Source organism: Hyperoodon ampullatus (assembly GCF_949752795.1).
Source record: "Hyperoodon ampullatus genome assembly, chromosome: 11".
Classification (NCBI taxonomy): Eukaryota; Metazoa; Chordata; class Mammalia; order Artiodactyla; family Ziphiidae; genus Hyperoodon; species Hyperoodon ampullatus.
The window spans coordinates 66,354,682-66,378,221 of record NC_136924.1 but is presented as its reverse complement, the minus strand read 5'-3'; the positions used below and the strand labels follow the sequence as shown (position 1 = coordinate 66,378,221).

The window sequence follows — 23,540 nt, the reverse complement described above, 5'->3', positions numbered from 1 at the left end:
CTATCTAATTGTAATTGAAAAACATCGAAATAAAGTCTGGCTCTGCAGGGGAAGGCACGCCTAAATCTGGCAGATTCTGAAATACTTGGTCCTTGTATTAGTTAGAGTTCTCCAAAGAAACAGAGCCAAAGTATATGTATTAAAAGGTACTTATTATGAAGGATCAGCTCATGCGATTCTGAAGGCTGAGAAGGCCCATGATCTGCTGTCTGCAAGCTGGAGACCCAGGAAAGCCATGGTATGGTTCTAGTCCAAACCCAATGGTCTGAGGACCAAAGGAGCAAATGATTTAAGTCCCAATCTGAGTCCAAAGGCCCAAGAACCAGGAGTGCCAACTTCTGAGGACAGGAGTAGAGGGATGGCCCAATTAAGCAGAGGGAGCAAGCTCACCGTTCCGTACCAGGCCAGATCTGGAATGCAGCCTTTTGCTTGGGAGAGCAGCTATGGGAGGACTTTGGCTGTGATGTAGAATTCCATTGCATGTGTTCTTTGCCGACTGCCTCTTAAAATTACATTTAAGAAGTGCAATCGTGTAGCTGCAGGTCTCTGTAGTTTGTGCAGTTTCATTAGTTTCCTACTGAATGACTACACCATATTTTATTTCTCTGTTCTCCTGTTGATGGACATTTATGCTGTTGGACAATTTTTTGCTGTTATAAACAATGTTCCTATGAATATTTTTGAATTTGTTTCCCGATGCACACGTGCAAGTTTCTTATAGGGTGATGGGTTGATAGCCCACTGGGATAATGAGTTTAAATGTGCAGCCAGGTTTTCAACTTAAGGGGAGTAGAATTGCCAGATTGCAGGGTATATGCATTGTTAACTTTATTATATGTGCTAATTGCTCTCCAATGTGGTTTTACCAGTTTAAACTCTTCCAGCAGTGCATGAAGGTACCCATTTTCCAACAAACTCAAATTTGACTCTAAAATTTTTGCCAATATGATGAGTCTAAAATGGTATCTCCTTTTTATTTCAATTTGCATTTCCCTGATTACTGGCATATGTTTACATATGTTTATTGGCCATTTGTCTTTCCTCTTCCTTGAATTGTCTGGAAAATGTGCAACAATATAGGAGACAATCCCCATTTGTACAGGACATGCTGCATATGAAAACATAATTGGACCCCGATAGGCCTTGATGGTTATTTAAGTAGGATTTATTCAATTTAAGTAAACTTAAGTGAAATTTACATGAGGAGCTAATAAATTTATTACATTTAATAAACTATAAGTAATCATATTTTACTTTTCACATTAAAAAGAATGAAAAACTACTAAAGTTCTGAGAAACTTGAACACTGATTTTTGACAAAAATTTCCTACTCTAGATTTCTGATTGTACAGTCAGACTTCAATAACACAAACCCATTTTTCATTAAATGAACACATTCTAGATTCTAATCATTTCACGTAAAAAGAATGGAATGCTTCTAACAATAAGGATATAATCTTAATTTTTAGGTTGTAAAGGAAAGGGACTTGACAGATAATCATGCCTGGGCACTGGTGGCTGGGTGTTCTGCTCAGTGGTTCCGAAGCTTCAGTGTGGGATACGGTCGCTCACTCCAAAGACTTATCTGTCCAAATACCAACAGCCCTCCTTTATCCAGTCCCAGAGTCTCCTAAGGCTCCTTAGCTTAGAAATATCCGAAGCAAAGTCAGAAAAACCATGATGCTATTTGTGGTTTTAGATCGCCCTCTTCTGGCTAAAGTCTAAACTTGCACCGTGAAAGTAATTCACTTTCCACTGCATACTACAATTATTGATAAAATGTTTCTCTCTTTCTACTTTTGTAACCTAAACTTCCCCAAATATATATAACATGTAAAGATTCATAATGAACATATTTTATCTATCTATTATCTATTTTCCTGTCTACCGTCTAATCCAACTGTCATAGGCAGATAGATACAGATAGTAGGTGATAGAAAAGAGAAAAGGAAAACAAACCAAGCTAAGTCTTTAGACATGGAAATCCCCTCAATAAGGTATTTTAAGTGTTATCAATTGATAATTTACCCTTGACCTTGATGTCTTTCCTTACATTCCATTTATTCTGTACCTTTTAATCCTGATATTTATCTAGTTCTCTGAAGTGATTTTTTCCTCCTGAAAGTGAAGTTGACTAAGCCCAAATCACAAAATTTATTATATCAGCCCATGTTTCTTTCCTTTCCTTTCCATTTATCCCTCCACTCCTTCCTACCATTCCTCCTTTTTTCCCTCCTTAAAAAAAATCTTTTATAATTGCTTAAATGAATTTTAGTGCAATGCAAGGAATATTGGGGAACCCCAATATGGGGAAGATGATAGTCATCCATAATATACTCAGAGGGTTTCTCTATTTTTTATAATTGAAATATAGTTAATTTACAATGTTGGGTTAGTTTCAGGTATGTAGAGAAGTGATTCAGATATGTGTGTGTGTATTCTTTTTCATTATAGGTTATTAGAAGATATTGAATATAATTCTCTGTGCTATATAGTACATCCTTGTTGTTTACCTATTTTATATATAGTAGTGTGTATATGTTAATCCCAACCTAATTTATCCCTCCCTCCCCTCTTTCCCCTTTGGTAACCATAAATCTGTTTTCTATGACTGAGTCTACTTCTTTTGTAAATAAATTCATTTGTATCAATTTTTTGTGATATGATATCACATATGATATTTGTCTTTCTCTGTCTTACTTCACTCAATATGATAATCTCTAGGTCCATTCATGTTGCTGCAAATGACATTATTTCATTTCCTTTTTATGGCTGAGTAATATTCCATTGTGTGTGCGTATGTATGTATGTATGTATGTGTATATATATATATATATATATATATACACCACATCTTTATCTATTCATTTGTCGATAGATATTTAAGTTGCTTCCATGTCCTGGTTATTGTAAATAGTGCTGCTATGAACATTAGGGTGCATGTATCTTTTCAAATTAGAGTTTTCTCTGGATATATGCCCAGGAGTGGAATTGCAGGATCATAGGTAACTCTATTTTTAGTTTCTTAAGGAACCTTCATACTGTTCTCCATAGTGGCTGCACCAATTTACATTCTTGCTAACAGTGTAGGAGGGTTCCCTTTTCTCCACACCCTCTCCAGCATTTGTTATTTGTAGACTTTAATGATGGCCATTCTGACTGGTGTGAGGTGATACCTCATTGTAGTTTTGATTTGCATTTCTCTCATAATCAGTGATATTGAGAATCTTTTCATGTGCCTGTTGGCCATCTGTATGCCTTCTTCGGAGAAATGTCTATTTAGATCTCCTGCCCATTTTTTGATTAAAAAAAATTTTTTTTGATATTAAGCTGTATGAGCTGTTTGTATATTTTGGAAATTAAGCTCTTGTTGGTAGCATCGTTTGCAAATATTTTCTCCCAGTCCGTAGGTTGTAATTTCATTACGTTTATGGTTTCCCTTGCTGTGCAAAAGCATTTAAGTTTAATAAGTTCCCATTTGTTTATTTTTGCTTTTGTTTCCTTTGCTTTAGGAGGTGGATACAAAAAAATATTGCTGTGATTTATGTCAAAGAGTGTTCTGCCCATGTTTTCCTCTAGGAATTTTATAGTATCTTGTCTTATATTTAGGTCTTTAATCCATTTTGAGTTTATTTTTGTATGTGGTGTTAGAGAGTTCTAATTTCATTCTTTTACCTGTAGCTGTCCAGTTTTCCCAGCATCACTTATTGAAGAGGCTGTCTTTTCTCCACTGTATATTTTTGGCTCCTTTGTCATAGATTAATTGACCATAAGTGCATGAGTTTATTTCTGGGCTGTTTATCGTATTCCATTGATCTATATGTCTGATTTTGTGCTAGTACCACACTGTTTTGACTACTGTAGCTTTGTAGTATAGTCTGAGGTCAGGGAGCATGATTCCTCTATTATTTTTGTTACTCATTAAGTTGAGTCAAGGTTTTATTGGATTTACTTTGAATTAATTCATTAGTTTGTTTATTCATTTGGAAATAATTGCATATGATGCAAAATTTATGCAATACCAAAATGTATACAGTGAGAAAAGTCTTTCACTTGTCAGCTTCCCTGCTGGGGGAGCAACCTCTAATGTCAATTCCTCAATACATGTATTTTATAAGAGAAACCCTCTGCACATGCTTAACAAAATAAAGAGGAATTTCAGGGTGATGACATATTACGTTCCTCATTTAATAAGAGAAAAAAGCATATGCCCTCAAATGCCCTTCTGGCATTTTCTACTAATCCTTCCTACATACACTTTGAGTGGTTCTTCAGGTGGGTAGGAACCCAGCAACCTCATCGCCTGGGAAACTGTTAGAAATGCAAATTCTCAGCCCTCTCCCAGACCTACTGAATCAGAAACTCTGAGAGTGTTTTCCCAAACTCTTCAGGTGATTCTGATGTTTGCTAAAGTTTGAGAACAATGGCATTAGAATATCAATGCCTGAGCCCCACCCCAGACTAGTGAACAGAATCACAAAGGTGGGTAGTTTAAATTTTCCTCAGGTAATCCTAATGTACAGCTAGTATTAAGAACTTGGGCTTGCTTAACTGAAGACATCCAGAGTTTCACCTCACCTCAAGCTTTTCTGATTCTTTACCTTTTCATCCTGTTATCATCTGCCTTGGGTGCCCAGTCTTCATTCCTATTTTACAGATAAGAAAACTGAGGGTCAAAGAGATTGAGTTACTTATTCCAGAAAAGTAACTAGATATTGGTAGAGCTAGGTCTCAAAATCAATGTCCTTGGAATCCCTTGTCAGTGCATTTTCTGTTTGTCATGCTGCCACCTCTAGTTAATTTGTACATGTTTTCTAAGAGGCTGTAAGCATTTAAGTGACTTATAAATGTCAGTTAGGAGATGACATCTAAATGTAGAGTGAATGAGTGAATGAATACAGGCCCTCTGCTGCTTCAAGTGGGTAAGAATTCAACCATTTATCACAGACATGCTGATCATGCTGTAATTCAATCACTGAGCAACTAAACAATGGAAAACCAAAGCTACCAAGTATTCAGAAAAGATGGGGTTAATGGATTTGATGTATATTTACACCATCCGGCATTTCACACTTTTTTGAATGGATTTGAATCTCTAACACTAGGGTATTTCTAAGAGACTTCTAATAATTACCTGTAGGTGCTGTCAATTTTAATTGGCTGTGTCCATACTGGGTCTTCCTGCCAATTGCTTCCATTTTTTTTTTTTTTTTACCTATAAAAGAGAACAATTGGTCCTGTTTTTATTCGCATCAAAGGCATGACTTTGGGATGGAGGAAGACTCCTCTAAACATGAAAAACTTACCCTTTTACTCCATAAATATAGCAAACACTCAGCTTAGAGTTTTCTTTCTAGTCTAATCCAAAAGTTGCTCCTTTTTTGAATTTGCATCACTTAGTTCACTTAAGTAAAAAATAGATTTCAAGATTGTGGATTTGTAGGACCCAGTTAGGGTATCGTGGTTGAGCATAAGCTCTGGAGCCCAACTTTCTGTGTCTGAGTCCAGCTCTTCCAGGTAATCATGGTGAACTTTTGGGCAGGACATGTAGGTCTGTCAAGCATTGCAAGATGTGATTACTAATGAGATTTATGGGCCATTTATCTTTTTCTTTGGGGCTAATACCATTTCTTTCCTTTGCCCACTTTTCTATTAGATTTTTTTTCTTTTTCTTTTGAATCACAGTTATTCATATATTCTAAATCCCAATCTTTTGTCGGTTATATTATTCACTACATATAACTTCTAATTTGTAGATTTTCTTTTGCCCTCTCCTTATGGTGCCTTTTGATAACTGTAAAATTTATCAACTTTAAAAGAAATGGCTTCTGTTTATTGTATCATTTTAGATGAATCCTTCCCTTTCCTGAATTTAGAAAGTTATTTTTCCTATATTTCTAAAGAGTACGTATTGGTTAATAATTTTGCTTTTTCATACTTTCATCTTTAATCCACCTGGAATTTATTTTTGCATATGCTGTGAGACATAGTTTAATTTCATTTCTTCCCATGGGGATAGTCATCCCAAAACTACTTACTGAAAAGTACATTGTTTCCAATGATCTACAATGTCCCTATGTCACATAAGTTTGCACATCTTTCACTTCTTATTCATTCTTGCCTTGGCTACTCTTGATCTTTCACTGTTTTGAAGAATGTCTCTCAATTTGGTTCTTTTTAATGTTTCCTCAGGATTAGATTCTGGGGATACATTTTTACCAGGACTACTGCAGAAATGATATGTCCTCAATGCATCCTTTCAGGAAGCACATGATATTTATTTCTCCTGTTACTGATAATGTAAATATGATTACTTGGTTAAGTTGCTGTTTATCAGGTTTCTCAACTATAAACTACTATTTTTTCCCCTTGTAATTACTTTGAGACCATGTAAGTCTCCTGTTTCTTACCAGACTTTCACCCACTAGATTTAGAACGACTGGTCTAACCTATGAGGGAAGAGTGATTATCTTTTGTTTCACAGCAATGCATATGTCAGACTATAAGAAGGGGAACCATCAGTGAAAGCCAAATGTACTAGTCAGGATGGGCTAGGTTATGCTTCTACAACAAACAACCCTCAAATCTCAACAGCTTAACATAACAAAAGTTGATCTATTTTGTTCTCCATGTTCCTTTGGTTGTCAGGGGGTTTCTGCTCACTCGGGGACACAGTCTGACTGAGGTTCATCTTGACAAAGGCTTTCATAACTGCTGAGGTAGAAAAAGGGAACAAGGTCAATTGTGCATTGTCTTTTAAAGCTTCTACCTGGAAGTGAAACATCACCTCTACTACACGTCACTGACCAAAGTAAACCTTCAAGTGGGGGCAGTGAGTACAATCCTATAATGTGCTCAGGAGAGTAGAACTGGAATGGTTGAACAGGCCCCAGGACTCAACACTATATATCCCAGAGTTCAGGTTTTAGCTAAATAGATTGCAGTAAACTGAACAGTTCTTCCCCATTTTTTCTCTCTTTTGGAAGGCAAAATGTGTTGATATACTCCTCCCTCCTCCTCACCCTCCTTGATTTCAGGCTTGGCCCTGTGACTGCTTTGACCAATGGAACATGAACAGAGTGACAGGATTTCAGCTCTGGGCAGAAGCTTCAAAATCTAGGGCAGGGGACTTCCCTGGTGCCCCAGTGATTGAGAATCCACCTTCCAGGGTCTTCCCTGGTGGCACAATGGCTAAGAATCCTCCTGCTAATGCAGGGGACACGGGTTCAAGCCCTGGTCCAGGAAGATCCCACATGCTGTGGAACAACTAAGCCCGTGTGCCACGACTACTGAGCCTGCACTCTAAAGTGCACAAGGCAAAACTACTGAGCCCAGATGCCACAACTACTGAAGCCCACGCGCTTAGAGCCCGTGCTCTGCAACAAGAGAAGCCACTGTAATGAGAAGCCAGCGCACTGCAATGAGGAGTAGCCCCCGCTCACCACAACTAGAGAAAGCCCGCACACAGCAACAAAGACCCAACATAGCCAAAAATAAATAAATTAAAAAAAGAATCCAGGGCTTCCCTGGTGGCGCAGTGGTTGGGAGCTCGCCTGCCGATGCAGGGGACACGGGTTCGTGCCCCGGTCCGGGAGGATCCCGCATGCCGCGGAGAGGCTGGGCCCGTGAGCCATGGCCGCTGGGCCTGCACGTCCGGAGCCTGTGCTCCGCAGCGGGAGAGGACACGACAGTGAGAGGCCCGCATAACGCAAAAAAAAAAAAAAAAAAAAAAAAAGAATCCACCTTCCAATGCAGGGGACACGGGTTCGATTCCTGGTGGGGGAACTAAGATCCCACATGCTGTGGAGCAAGTAAGCCTGTGCGCCACAACTACCGAGCCTGCATGCTCTAGACCCCGTGCATCACAACTAGAGACCCCATGTGCCACAACTACTGAGCCCGCATGCTCTGGAGCCTGCGCACCACAATGAAGAGCCCACGTGTCGCAACGAAAGATCCCACATTCTGCAACGAAGATCCCGTGGGCCGCAACTAAGACCCAAAGCAGCCAAATAAAATAAAGAATAAAACAAAAAACAAAAAAAATCAACCTTCAAACTAAAACAAAATAAAATCTAGGGCACAATTCATCCCAGTGTGTGGAAGTAATCGCCCCTTTGCTATGGACTGAATGTTTGTGTCCCCCCCTCCCACCCCAAATTTATATGCTGAAGCCCTAACCCTCAATGTGATGGTATTTGGAGGTGAGACCTTTGGGAATAATTAAGTTTAGATGAAGTCATGAAGGCAGGGCTCTCATGATAGGATTAGTGTCCTTATAAGAAGAGGAGGAGACTGGAGCTTACTCTCTCACTGCCATGTAGGGACACAGTGAGATAGTGGCCATCTGTAAGCCAGGAAGAGAGCTCTCAACAGAACTTGACCATGCTGGCAACCTGATCTTGGACATCTAGGCTCCAGAACTGTGAGACATAAATTTCTATTGTTTAAGCCACCCATTTTATGGTATTTTGTTATGGCAGCCCAAGCTGATTAAAATACCCTTCCTCTTCTCACCCTCTACCATGAGAATACCCCAAAGAAAGGTCACTCCTTTATCTTTCATGGGTTCTGGAAAGGGAAGACATGTAGAACCAAGCTGAGCACAGCCCACCTGAGTCCATCAAAGTTGAAGCTGATCTGTAACCCCAAAGAAATGTGAAGAAGAAATAAATATTTTTGTTCTTGTAAGCCACTAAGATTTGAGGTTGGTTGTTATCTAGGGTGATGGGAGTGAGACACTCTTTTTGAGTGCAAAATTCACAGGGTTTCAAACAACTCAGTAATCAAGATGAGTGATATTTTTATGCAATGTTTTCAAAAAGGTCACAATTAATGCAAAAAGAATCCATGACGAACAAAATATCAAAAGTTTGAATAAAGACAAGATCAACAGTGCAACCTGGCCAAAGCTCACTAAAGGAAAGAGTTTTGATGCAATGAAAACCCAGGTGGAGTTTCAGCAAATGGTAATGGACAGAAAACTGGTAAGACATAATAAACAAAATGTCAACATCAGTTAGAAACATGTTTCTGAGTTAATGATCCATTATCACATTTCCTGCTTTGTTTTTAGTGAGTTTTTAAAAGCTTTAAACAAATCAAACCTTTTAAACAACAGATTGCAAAAGAAGAGCAAGTCAAAAAGAGAAAAAACAAACAAGGGACATATTAGGAATCTAGGCTCAAACTCTACCTTCCTGGAAAGGATTAGGAGCCAATATGGAGGGGAAGGGTGGTATAGGGACGCCCCCTCCAGCCTGGCAGGGGGAATTCCTTTTATGCTATATGGTTTTCAAAAACAAGGCTTCTGGACAAAAATATACTTCAAAAAGATACATGCACCCCTATGTTTGTAGCAGCACTATTCACAATAGCTGAGATGGTGAAGCAACCTAAATGTCCATCGACAGATGAATGGATAAAGATGTGGTACATATATACAATGGAATACTCCTCAGCCATAAAAAAGAACGAAATAATGCCATCTGCAGCAACATGAATGGAACTAGAGATTATCATACTAAGTGAAGTCCAAGAGAAAGAGAAATACCATATGATATCACTTATATGTGGAATCTAAAACACGACACAAATTAACATATCTACGAAACAGAAACAGACTCACAGATGTAGAGAACAGACTTGTCATTGCCAAGGGGTGGCGGTGGGAGAGGGATGGAGTGGGAATTTGGGGTGAGCAGATGCAAACTATTATGTGCAGAATGGATAAACAACAAGGTCTGACTATATAGGACAGGAAACTATACTCAATATTCTATGATAAACCATAATGGAAAAGAATATATATAAAAAAAGAAAAAAAAATATGAATCACTTTGATGTATAGCATAAATTAACACATTGTAAATCAACTATATTTCAATAAAAAAATTAAAAACAAAACAAAAAAACAAGACTTCACTGTAGGCATACCCAGGTACACTATGTATACCCATAGTATACATATTATATGTTACAAAATATCTAATATATGAATGCATTCTACTGCCTGGCTACTTTCTGAGATGGAAAATTCTCTGGTACTGACAGACAAGCAACCAGAAATAGTGGAGTCCCATTCCAACATTGGCCTTAGACTGTATTTCTGGGTTAGTGAAGCTTTGAATTCAGATCTTGATAGGTTCTGGAGCTTGAGACTTTACAGACTCAACTTTGTCATGCAAACCTCCAGAACTATGTAGGGAGGTTTCCATCTAACTCTAGAGGCAACAGATAGCTTAGAGTTGGACTCTAGGTAAGTTACCAACAAACTCCATGTGGTAAGAAGGGATGTTGGTGGATACTGGAAAATTTCTTTTGATATGATTCACTTGTGTCTTGCTCCATGGTCTTGACATTCCAAAGGCTTTGTTGGCAACAAATACACCAATGCAAAAAGCACTCTTTGAAAGGATTATGGGCAATAATAGCAAGTACCACATTAAGAGGAAGATGGTCTAGTCTTGTTCGTAGAATTTAGTATAGAGACTCCTTTAACTTAGTCAAAGGAGAATTCTGTTACAACCTTGGACCTGGCATGCACTTCTGTTCAAGAGAAAGGCAAAATGGGGGCTCTGAAAGGTGAAGCATCTTGTCATTGTTTTGGGTAGGCTCTTTTGGTTTGGAAGTCAGCTCAAGTAACCAGGGGCAAGGAGGGATGAAAGTTGAAGAAAGGAGATAATTCTGAGGATATACAATGGGGAAATAAAAAAGCAATCTTGAAGTTTATGGGAGCGGGAGCTGAGAACCCATCAGGAAACATTGCAACAGCTCTGGGGTCAGATTTCTCTCTCCTTGAGCTTGTTCTCAGCATCTATGCTTCCCTCATAGCCCCAACACTAGTTTACATAGCTTGTATTCCATTGCATCCTTTCCATTTCTTCTCCTGTAGCTGACTCCCAGCTTCTCAGTATTTCCTAGTTCAGAAAGGTCTTGAACTAGCTGTTTGCCACAGTTATTATTCTTATTTTTTGGTACCAACGTCCAGGGTCATCAGGAAGCCTATTAAAAGGGTGCCCTTGAATAAAGTGCCCATAGCTGTCACCTGAAGTGTGGGACAAAGAGGAGAGACACATGGTATAAAATGGCTCCCCATGTGCAGTACCTTTAACAGGGGCTATAGGAGGGGCAGTTTCCTCAGAGCTGGATAGGGTTGTGGCAGGCACCATGATGATTCTCCAATATGGTGCAAAGATGAGGTTCTTTATATCGAGTCTGCCAGACCTTCTGGTGATGTGGACACCCCTGTGGGAGCTCCAGGTATAAGAAAGTGTGGGTAGTTTACACTTGTTCAGTATCTATGGCCATTCACATAATAAGGAGACAAAAAGCTCCTGGAAGGAATGATGATGTTAATTCCCTGATTTCACAGGAGTTAAGCCATAGGATTCCTAAGAAAATAAGAAGCCAGGCAAAGCAACTGATTGAGCCCAAAGTCACCTGTATCCTTTCAGGAGTCCAAGGTCCTGAAGATACAAGACCACTCTCTCAGCCTTAATCAAAGCCGCTGCTCCCCGAGGGCATGAGACAGCCTTTGCACAAAGCACTCTCCTTTGAGTTGGCTAGTCTTACTCCATACTTCAATGACAACTTCTGTTGAGTTTAGATACTAATTTTCTGGCTCTTGACTGCCCCCAGTCCATGTTTTGTATGGATTATGACCAAATTCTGTATCTAGGCACCTACCTCAACATATGTGATCCAACAAAACTTGAGTAATCTAAAAGTCTAACTCCGTAAGATTTGTCCGCATACATTCCTATCATGACATGATTACTCCACAATTGTGGAAATGATGTGTTAAAATATTTAAATTTAACCCTATCATTAACTAGTAAGGAATGAAAAATGAATTGGAAGTTATTACAATTATTGAGTATATATTATTTCATTTCATATTTACAACCAACCCTATGAGGTACCATTATCTCCGTTCTACATGGAAAGGAACCAAGACTCAGAACAATGAGGTGGCTTGCTCAAGGTCCCCAGATGGTAGGTGCAGTGGTAAGGTTTTAACCCAGGTTTTGTCTGACTCCAAAGCCCAGCCTTTCCACTACACAATGCTGCTTCTCTAGAGCGGGTTTAAATGAATGAGAAGAGTTGATTATGCTGAATCACTCAACTTTGTACAAATGAGTTTGAGTAACATTTTAACTTTATTTTCAGGAGTGGCCCAATAAGGCTGTACTTGGTCAATACTACAGACATAATCTAGGGTCTAGGGCTAACTTAAAGAACATTAATAAATACACAAGCACATGGGGAGGGGGAAGGGTAAGCTGTGACAAAGGGAAAGAGAGGCATGGACATATATACACTACCAAACGTAAGGTAGATAGATAGTGGGAAGCAGCCGCAGAGCACAGGGAGATCAGCTCGGTGCTTTGTGACCGCCTGGAGGGGTGGGATGGGGAGGGTGGGAGGGAGGGAGATGCATGAGGGAAGGGATGTGGGAACAGATGTATATGTATGACTGATTCACTTTGTTATAAAGCAGAAACTAATAAAAAAAAAAATACACAAGCACACACACACATACCCAGTATTAGAAATTTAAAAAATCAGATCTTAGCTCAAAAAGATGAACTACAGTTAACCTTTATTGTTCTTTAGAAATGAACTTTCCACAATATTAATAAATCTCATTTTTAGCTCTGCTTTGAAGTATTGATACCAGTGAAGTAACCTTTTTCTTCTTTGAATCTTTTCTTGTAAAATTATAGTTTTCTCTTTTTCTAAAATAGCAGGAAGTTCCTTCCAGTTCTTAATAAAGATAAAGGGAGCATTCATGGACTTGAGTAACTGCAGAGGAGCATTATGGTAAACAGATGAATTTCCACAGCTGCCAGCTGTCATTACGTCTTCTACCACGGGAACGGAGCCATAGGAGCAAGCCTCATATATTCTGTAACACTCCGTGTTTACTCCTGCTGGGCACAACGTGAGATCACTCTGACGGAGAGCATCTTGATAATTCTTAAGGCTTTCATTTGTTTCTTGAGGCTGCCACCTAGAAAATCAGAAAAAAACCTGAAGTTTTCACTTTACTAAGCATATCTTTTGTGGAAGAAAATATTTTATCTTTTAATGTTGGTTACAAGAAATGGTAAACACATTATAGAGACGGCAGGCAGAAGAGATGAATAAAACCTTGCCCAAATAGATTTCTTGAAAATATTTAAGAATTTGAGAAGTTTACAGCTACACATTTAAAAAAATCTAGTGGCCATACAATTTCTGAATGAAATTATATCAGCCAAAATTTTGTGAGTGCTTGTCTTCTTTCTCTACCTCACCCTCCATCCAAATTCCTGCCCTTATGGAGCTTATTATCACAGTTCTAGTGGTGGAGACAGATAGTAACCAGGTCAAGTCAGTAAATTATTTAGAAGGTGTTAAGTGTTGTGTGGAAAAATAAAGCAGAGAAGTGAGGAGGGAGTTTTTGGTAGGATGGTATTGCAACTGTAAAGAGGTGATCAGGGAGTGTCTCACTGCATGGGCATCTGAGCGGGGAGCCAGAGGTGAGGGAGCAAACCACACAGATATCTGGGGGAAGAAGAGAGCACAGAGCAAGCATAAAGGCCATGACATGGCATGTGCTACGCATGTTCAAGGGACAGCAAGGAAGCCAGGGTGGCTAAAGCAGGGTAACTGAAGGGGAGAGGTGTAGAAGATGAAGTCAGAGCACCCATCACAGAGTTTTGATCAGAGGGGTAACTGACCTCATCTATGTTTTATCAGAATCTATCTGGCTGTTGGGTTGAGAGTAGATTGTATGGGGCAAGGGTAGGAGCTGAGAGGCTAGTTAGAAAACTAGACGTTCCCTCCTGACTGCTCCTATTTTCTCAGTGAAATAAGCAATAGGGTCATAAGGTAAGAGCAGTTGGGAAGAGAGAAGAAGGTCTGAAACAGTCTTCCAAGAGAGAGGAAGAATACCTGGACAAGGGAGATGGATGACTGCTGGACACTCAAGGGTCAGGGTCATATATATATATATATATATATATATATATATATATATATATATTTTTTTTTTTTTTTTTTTTTTGCGGTATGCGGGCCTCTCACTGTTGTGGCCTCTCCCATTGTGGAGCACAGGCTCCGGACGCGCAGGCTCAGCGGCCATGGCTCACGGGCCTAGCCACTCCGCGGCATGTGGGATCTTCCCAGACCGGGGCACGAACCCGCATCCCCTGCATCGGCAGGCGGACTCTCAACCACTGCGCCACCAGGGAAGCCCTATATATATTTTTTAATAAATTTATTTATTTTTATTTTTGGCCGCGTTGGGTCTTTGTTGCTGCGCGCGGGCTTTTCTCCAGTTGTGGCGAGCAGGGGCTACTCTTTGTTGCGGTGCATAGGCTTCTCACTGGGTGGCTTCTCTTGTTGTGGAGCATGGGCTCTAGGCACGCAGGCTTCAGTAGTTGTGGCACACGGTCTCAGTGGTTGTGGCTCGTGGGCTCTAGAGCGCAGGCTCAGTAGTTGTGGTGCACGGGCTTAGTTGCTCCGCGGCATGTGGGATCTTCCCAGACCAGGGCTCAAACCTGTGTCCCCTGCGTTGGCAGGCGGATTCTTAACCACTGCGCCACCAGAGAAGCCCAAGGTCATATATTTAAAGTGAGAACAATTGGCACCTTTCTCCAAGTGTGTTTGGCTGCATGGGTGAAGGTATGGAGCAGGTAAGAGAGCTGGATTTAACCAGAGTTAGGGTTTGCTAGATTAAGGAACTAGGGAGCTGAATGTATATGTGGTCATGATTGATTATGAAATTTAAGTGGGTAAAGAATAAAGTAAAGATGAGGTGAGTAAAGGACAATGAAAAGGTATAAGGAACAATGAACTGTAAGTCCCAGCTAAATTGCTGAAGTCAGATTATTACAGGGAATGAGCTGGAATGATAGAAAATGATGTTTACAGAGAGAGAGATGCTGGAATTTGAGATCATGCAGTATGTGTAATCATAAGGTCCAGGAAATGACCATGGCAGTGAATGGCTGAGGTCAAGTGGAGACCCAGATTGCTGGGGGAGAGGAAGTAAAGGAACTGCAAGACCAACGTGATGGAAAGACCATCTATGTGGATTTGGGAATCACTAAGAATGAGGCTGGAAAAAATGTCGGAGACATTGAGAGTATGCCAGGAACTAGACTCTTCAAAGAATTAAGGGGATAAACCCAAGGGCCAGTATATGATTTCTCTTTTCTTTTAGGAGTTTTTTAAAAATTAATTTTATATTAGAGTATAGTTGATTTACAATGTGTGTTAGTTTCAGGTGTACAGCAAAGTGAATCAGTTATACATATATATATCTCCACTCCTTTTTTTAAGATTCTTTTCCCATGTAGGCCATTACAGAATACTGAGTAGAGTTCCCTGTGCTATAAATAGGTTCTTATTAGTTATCTACTTTATATATAGTAGTGTGTATATGTCAATCCCAATCTCCCAATTTATCCCTTCCCCTTATGATTTCAAAGAGAAAGAATAATGGATAGTTTTGTCTGCTGGTATGAGATTCAAAATTGGAGGTTTTAGGGAGGGAAAAGGGAGAGTGGTCTGCAAGCAGCAATGAGAAGCAAGGAGGACACCTACTCCACCTCCTGGCTCAATGGTAGGAGAGGGATTTTAAGAATAATTCTGTTCCCACAGTAAGCTTTGTTATTTTGCCCTCACTCATTCCATTCTAGGCACACTGTCCCTCGTTCCTCACACATGGTAAGCATGCTTCCACCTTAGGCCTTTATATCTGCTCTTCCCTCTGCCTGGGCAACTCTTCTCCCAAATAGACATGAGGCTCCCCCCTCTGCCTTTTTCAGTCCTGTGCTTAAATGCAAACTTCTAACTAGCACTTTCCTTGGCTATTCTAAAATATCAAATGCTCCACTCCTGACCCCAAGTCCTCTCTACATCCCCCTCCTCTGCTCAATTTTTTTACATGGTATTTATCATCGTCTGACACTATATGTATATGATACAATATATTTTATTGGTTTGTCTCCTCCAATAAGCATTTAAGTTCTAAGAGGGCATGGACCCTTTTGACTGTTTTGCTCACCACTGTATCCCTTTAGGGCTAAAATAGTTTTTGGCATATAGCAGTTGCTTGATAAATATTTGTTGACTGAATGGATATAATATGATTACACTAGCCATTAGAGAAATGTAAATCAAAACTACAATGAGGTATCACCTCACACCAGTCGTCATCAAAAAATCTACCAACAATAAATGCTGGAGAGGGTGTGGAGAAAAGGGAACCCTCCTGCACTGTTGGTGGGAATGTAAATTGATACAGCCACTATGGAGAACAGTATGGAGGTTCCTTAAAAAAACTAAAAATAGAACTACCATATGACCCAGTAATCCCACTACTGGGCATATACCCTGAGAAAAGCATAATTCAACAAGAGTCATGTACCACAATGTTCACTGCAGCTCTATTTACAATAGCCAGGACATGGAAGCAACCTAAGTGTCCATCAACAGATGAATGGATAAAGAAGATGTGGCACATATATACAATGGAATATTACTCTGCCATAAAAAGAAACAAAATTAAGTTATTTGTAGTGATGTGGATGGACCTAGAGTATGTCATACAGAGTGAACTATGTCAGAAAGAGAAAATCAAATGTATGCTAACACATATATATGGAATCTAAAAAAAAAAAAAAAAAGTTCTGAAGAACCTAGGGGCAGGACAGGAATAAAGACGCAGAAATAGAGAATGGACTTGAGGACACAGGGAGGGGGAAGGGTAAGTTGGGACGAAGTGAGAGAGTGGCATGGACATATATATACACTACCAAATGTAAAACAAATAGCTAGTGGGAAGCAGCCGCATAGCACAGGGAGATCAGCTCAGTGCTTTGTGACCACCTAGAAGGGTGGAATAGAGAGGGTGAGAGGGAGATGCAAGAGGGAGGGGATATGGGGATATATGTATACGTATAGCTGATTCACTTTGTTATACAGCAGAAACTAACACAACAGTGTACAGCAATTATACTCCAATAAAGATGTTAAAAAATATATATGATTACGCTAGCAATACTGAATGGATATGATTACACTAGCAATAGAGTCAGGATTTCTTTTCTTTTTTTTTTTGTATTTCTATGCCTGATTGATTGGTTGATTTTTTACAGTTTCCAACCCCTTCTTTTCTGTGAATGAAAGATTTCTTAAATTGTATAATGCTTTACAATCTTCAAAAGTTTCACACACAGAATTTCATATAATCACATAATAACCCTTCTTCCCCCTCTACCTCTAAATTGCCTCTCCTGCTTCCCTCTCCTCACTGGTAACCACTAGCTTGTTCTCTGTATCTGTGAGTCTGCTTCTTTTTTGTCTTATTCACTAGTTAGTTGCATTTTTAAGATTCCACATTAAGTGATATTAAACAGTATTTTTCTTTCTCTGTCTTATTTCACTTAGCGTAACACCCTCCAAGTCCATCCATGTTGCTGCAAATAGCAAAATTTCATTCTTTTTTATGGCTGATTAGTATTCCATTGTATATATATACCATATCTTCTTTATCCATTCATCTGTTGATGGATGCTTAGTTTGCTTCCATATTTTGGCAGTTGTAAATAATGCTGCTATGAACATTGGGGTGCATGTATTGGTATCTTTTCAAATTAGTGTTTTTGGTTTTTTTCCAGTTTTTTTGTTTTTGTATATACCCAGGAGTGGAACTGTTGTGTCATGTGGTGGTTCTATCTTTAGTTTTTTAAGAAATCTCCATACTGTTTTCCACAGTGGCTGCACCAATTTACATTCCTACCAACAGTGCCCTTGTCTCCACATCCTTGCCAGTATTTGTTATTTGTGTTCTTTTTGATGATAGCCATTCTGACAGGTATGAGGTGATATCTCATTGTGGTTTTGCTTTGCATTTCCCTGATGATTACCAATGTTGAGCATCTTTTCATGTGTGTGTTTGCCATCTGCATTTCCCCTTTGGAAAAATGTCTTTTCAGTTCTTCTGCCCATTATTTAATCAGGTTGTTTGCTTTCTTGATGTTGAGTTGGATGAGCTGTTTATATATGTTGGATATCAGCCCCTTATCAGTCATATCATTTGCAAATATCTTCTCCCATTGAGTAGGTTGTTTTTTCATTCTGTTGATGGTTTCCTTTACTGCGCAAAAGCTTTTAGGTTTAATTAGGTCCCATTTGTTTATTTTTGCTTTTGCTTCCTTTGCTTTAGGAGACAGATCCAAAAAATATTGCTGTGATTTATGTCAAAGAGTATTCTGCCTATGTTTTCTTCTAGGAATTTTATAGTATCTGGTCTTATATTTAGGTCTTTAATCCATTTTGAGCTGATTTTTTTAAGGTGTTAGTGAATTTCTTTCTTTTATGTGTAGCTGTCCAGTTTTCCCAGCACCACTTATTGAAAAGAATGTCTTTTCTCCATTGTATATTCTTTCCTCCTTTGTCATAGCTAAACTGACTTGACTATAAGTGTGTGGGTTTATTTCTGTGCTCTCTAGTCTGTTCCATTGATCTATGTGTCTGTTTCTATGCTGGTACCACACTGATTTGATGACTGTAGCTTTGTAGTATAGTCTGAAGTCAGGAAGCGTGATTCCTCCAGCTCTGTTCCTCTTTCTCAAGATTGTTTTGGCTATTTGGGGTCTTTTGTGTTTCCATACAAATTTTAAAATGATTTGTTCTAATCTGTGAAGAATGCCATTGATATTTTGATAGGGATTGCACTGAATCTGTAGATTGCATTGGATAGTATGGTCATTTTAACAATATTAATTTTTTCAATCCAAGAACAAGGTATATCTTTCCATCTGTTTGTGTTATCTTCAATTTCTTTCATCAGTGTCTTATAGTTTTCTGAGTATAGATCTTTTACATCCCTAGGTAGGTTTATTCCTAGGTATTTTATTCTTTTTGATGAGATGGTATATGAGATTGTTTCCTTAATTTCTCTTTCTCATAGTTCATTGTTAGTGTACAGAAATGCAACCAACTTCTGTATATTAATTTTGAATCCTGCGACTCTACTGAATTCACTAATGAGCTCTAGTAGTTTTCTGGTGGCGTCTTTAGGATTTTCTATGTATAGTATCATGTCATCTGCAAACGTGACAGTTTTACTTCTTCCTTTCCAATTTGGATTCCTTTTGTTTCTTTTTCTTCTCTGATTGCTGTGGCTAGGACTTACAAAACTATGTTGAATAAAAGCAGTGAGAGTGGGCATCCTTGTCTTGTTCCTGATCTCAGAGGAAATGCTTTCAGCTTTTCACCATTGAGTATTATGTTAGCTGTGGATTTGTCATATATGGCCTTTATTATGTTGAGGTATGCTCTCTCTATGCCCACTTTCGGGAGAGTTTTTATCATAAATGGATGTTCAACTTTATCCAAAGTTTTTTCTATTGAGATGATTATATGGTTTTTATTCTTCACTTTTAAAATATTTATTTATTTATTTTCTTTATTTTTGGCTGTGTCGGGTCTTAGTTGTGGCACATGGGATCTCTGTTGAGGCATGTGGGAATCTTTTGTTACAGCACACAGTCTCTTCATTGCAGCGCACGGGCTTCTCTCTAGTTGTGGTGTGTGGATTTTCTCTCTCTAGTTGTGGCGCGTAGGCTCCAGAACACGTGGACTCTGTAGTTTGCGGCACACGGGCTCTGTCGTTGAGGCACGTGAGCTCAATAGCTGTGGCGTGTGGGCTTAGTTGCCCCGCGGCACGTAGGATCTCAGTTCCCCAACCAGGGATCAAACCCGTGTACCCTGCATTGAAAGGTGCATTCTTAACCACTGGACCACCAGGGAAATCCTCCCAATTACTGTTTCTGATATAATATTTTACATCTAATTGTTTTGTGTATCCCTTAACTCAGGGGTCCCAACCCCTGGGCCACAGACCGGTAGTGGTCTGTGGCCTGTTAGGAACTGGGCCACACAGCAGGAGGTGAGCGGCGGGCGAGTGAACAAAGCTTCATCTGTATTTACAGCCCTCCCCACTGCTGGCATTACCACCTGAGCTCCACCTCCTGTCAGATCAGTGGCGGCATTAGATTCTCATAGGAGGGTGAACCCTACTGTGAACTGCGCATGTGAGGGATCTAGGTTGCTCGCTTCTTATGAGAATCTAATGCCTGATGATCTGAGGTGGAGCCGAGGCAGCGATGCTAGCACTGGGGAGTGGCTGCAAATACAGATTATCATTAGCAGAGAGGTTTGACTGTACAGAGACCATAATAAATCAACTGCTTGCAGACTCATATCAAAACCCTATCAGTGGGACTTCCCTGGTGGCGCAGTGGATAAGACTCCATGCTCCCAGTGCAGGGGGCCTGGGTTTAATCCCTGGTCAGGGAACCAGATGCCACATGCATGCTGCAACTAAGAGTTCACATGCCACAACTAAGGAGCCTGTGTGCCACAACTAAGGAGCCCTGGAGCCGCAACTAAGGAGCCTGACTACCTCAACCAAGGAGCCCACGTGCTGCAACTAAGACCCGGCACAACCAAATAAGTAAATTAATTAAAAAAAAAAAAACCCTATCAGTGAGTGGCAAGCGACAAGCTGCATCTTATGGAGTAGACTGGACATAAGCAACACATTTCGGGTGTCAGTGTCTCCCATCACCCCCAGATGGGACCATCTAGTTGCAGGAAAACAAGCTCAGGGCTCTCACTGATTCTGTATTATGGTGAGTTGTATAATTATTTCATTATATATTATAATGTAATAATAATAGAAATAAAGTACACACAGTAAATGTAACGAATGCGCTTGAATCACCCCCAAACCATCAACACCATCACCACCCCAAGTCCGTAGAAAAACTGTCTTCCACGAAACTGGTCCCTTGTGCCAAAAAGGTTGGGGACTGCTGCCTTAACTGCTTATCGTGGATATGGATGATTTTTACTATTTTTGTATTTTAACCTCCCTACCAGCTTTGTGTGTGGTGATTTCCTACTTTCACCGTATGTTTGCCTTTATTTCTTTCATTTTGTAATCTTCTTCTTTCTAGTTGCGGCATTTTCTTTTTTCACTTAGAGAAGTTCCTTCAACATGTGTTGTAAGGCTGGTGCTGTACTCTTTTAGCTTCTGTTTGTCTGTAAAGCTTTTGATAACTCCATCAAATCTGAATGAGAGTCTTGCTGGGTAGAGTATTCTTGGTTGTAGTAGAGTCAGGCTTTCTAAAAGAGAGTATCTGCTCCAATTAATATATTTCTAGATCTAAAAGGACATTTTTTTTTAGGCATTGCTTCTCTGATGACTCTGCTTTACACATGAAACTCCATTTGTTTATCTAAAAATAAAATGAATGATCCCCAAATTTCTTCCTTCAGTCCATGAACACCTGTTTCATGATTACCATGTAAAAGATGGAAGAAAGTTAACCCAGTTAAATCCATCCATCCATCCATCCATCCATCCACTCCCCGCTTATCCTGGCCTACTTTATTCAAGGTCCTATGTTACATCTGGGGATTCAAAGAAGAATGGTACATGGCCTCTGTCCTCAGGGTGGTGTCAGGTTCCTGAAGGTGTGAGGAGTATGGCATGCCAATCTTGGAACACTGAACTGGTTTGCCGAACATCTCAGAGATGAACCTGAGACCATTACTGTCATTTACAATCTCCTGTGTTCAAATCTGACTAACAAATATTATTGAGGAAACCTGAACAATTGACATTTGCATATGATAGTTACCAGCATTCCCCTTCAAGATGGACTATAGGAGAGTCTCTCTATTTTTAATGTATATAACATAGTTTCTTCACAACTTTAATTACTCATGTATCTTCTGGAGAAAGACTGGTATTAATGGAGTTAAAAATGTCTGTGAAAACCTGTGCTGTCACACAAAGCAACTCTCAGATTGGAGACAAAATGGATGAATCAAGTAGACATAGAACTTACTGTTCTCTTGCTGAAACCCAGCAAAGCTTATCATTCCCATCTTGTTTCAAAATGTTCATTAGTGCTTGTCTGGATGAATTTTCATAAATGGTTCCTACGAAATTACACAAGTATGGCCTTTCATTATGCAGCATTGACCAATTCGCCTCCACCACAGGAAAATTCCTGTATCTATAAAAATAAGTACATGTGAGTTAATAATATATGACAATAGGGCTAGCAAAATTTCCATAATCCAACATCTTAGGTAGCATGATGATGTAGAGAAAAGAGATTTAAAATATGATTTTCTAACCCCCAAATTATAATTTTCCATGCTTACTTTGGAAAAGTTCCTAAATCTACTGACTTAAAAAAAATTCTCACTTTGACATCTTTTACAAAATTGCTATAGGGACTATGTGCCTAAAGTGCCTTGTTTTTTATATTCTTCAACTTCCATTACTTACCTGAAGTTATAAGACAGGTTGAATTTAAGACCTTAAAGGTATAAAGAATCTTCTACATTCATAATAATCATGATTTAATTAATGTTTTAGGCAGGTGATGGAAAGATTACAGAATACATACTGCTACAGCAAAGAACTCCAACTCCAAAGGCTTATCAAGTAGATTAAAAAAAAAAACCCTTACATCCCACACAGGAGAGGTCTGTTGCAACTGGCCCATTCTAATGGGCATTTGGTAATTCCAGGCATCAAATTATATGCCTGAACTACAACCTTCACATAAGAGAAAGCTTAACATAACAGTTAGTCTATAACAGGTTTTCTCAATCTCAGCATTACTGCCATTTGGGCCAGATAATTCTCCATTGTGGAGGCTGTCCTCTACATTGTAAGATGTTTACCAGCAGCCCTGGCCTCTATCCACCAGATGCCAGTACAACCTCCTCTCTCCACTTGTAACAACCAAATATATCTCCAGACATTGCTAAATATCTCCTGGGGGTGGGGGTGGGGTGAAATTGCACCTGGTTGAGAACCACTGATCTATAGGAAAGATACTGGCTTTGTCCAACATTACCAGAGTTACTGTGAAGAAGTAATTCTTTTGTTTCAAAACATTTTACAAATATGGGCTCTACACCAGGAATAGATTTTTCAGAGCACCTTAAACTTGGCTATACCTAACAAACTTTTTTGTCTGCCCTACCCTAAGCCTGCTGAGTCAGAATTTTGTTGTGGAAGGCCAGGGAATATGTCTTATTAATGTGCTTCCCTGGTGATATTTGTGTAGCCAACTGGGCAGCAGTCTAAGGTCACATTTTGTAACCAGTGATAAAATAATGCATAATGAACATCTGATTCAAATACATTATATTACTGAGCTATTTCATAATTCATCCATTCAACAAATTTTTGTTGAATGCTTACTCTGTAGGCACTGTTTTAGGCTCTACAGATAAAGTAGTGAACAAAAGAGACAAAAATCCCTGCCATCAGGAAGTTTATGTACTAGTGGCAACTTAAAGTCAACTTACTGTTATTCAAAGGCTCTCTATTAACAGAATGATAAAAAATAAGTTTCCAGTTCTATAGAAAGACTTTACATATATTACATACTATTTAATTACCCTTTCTTTATACACAACAGATTTGTGCAAATTCTATCAGTCTT

General features: G+C 39.3%; 1 protein-coding gene across 1 annotated transcript in view; it reads right to left on the bottom strand.

The window, feature by feature from the left end:
• Positions 1-12,594: 12,594 nt before the first annotated feature.
• The window catches only part of RXYLT1 (ribitol xylosyltransferase 1), a gene marked incomplete at its 5' end in the record, with an annotated part of 33,645 nt that continues 22,699 nt past the window's right edge, over positions 12,595-23,540 (bottom strand). The window contains 2 exons of the mRNA XM_079715254.1: positions 12,595-13,015; positions 21,921-22,091. Coding sequence (XP_079571380.1) covers positions 12,598-13,015; positions 21,921-22,091 — 589 coding nt within the window. The 3' untranslated portion in view covers positions 12,595-12,597. The remainder of the gene's footprint in view (positions 13,016-21,920; positions 22,092-23,540) is intronic.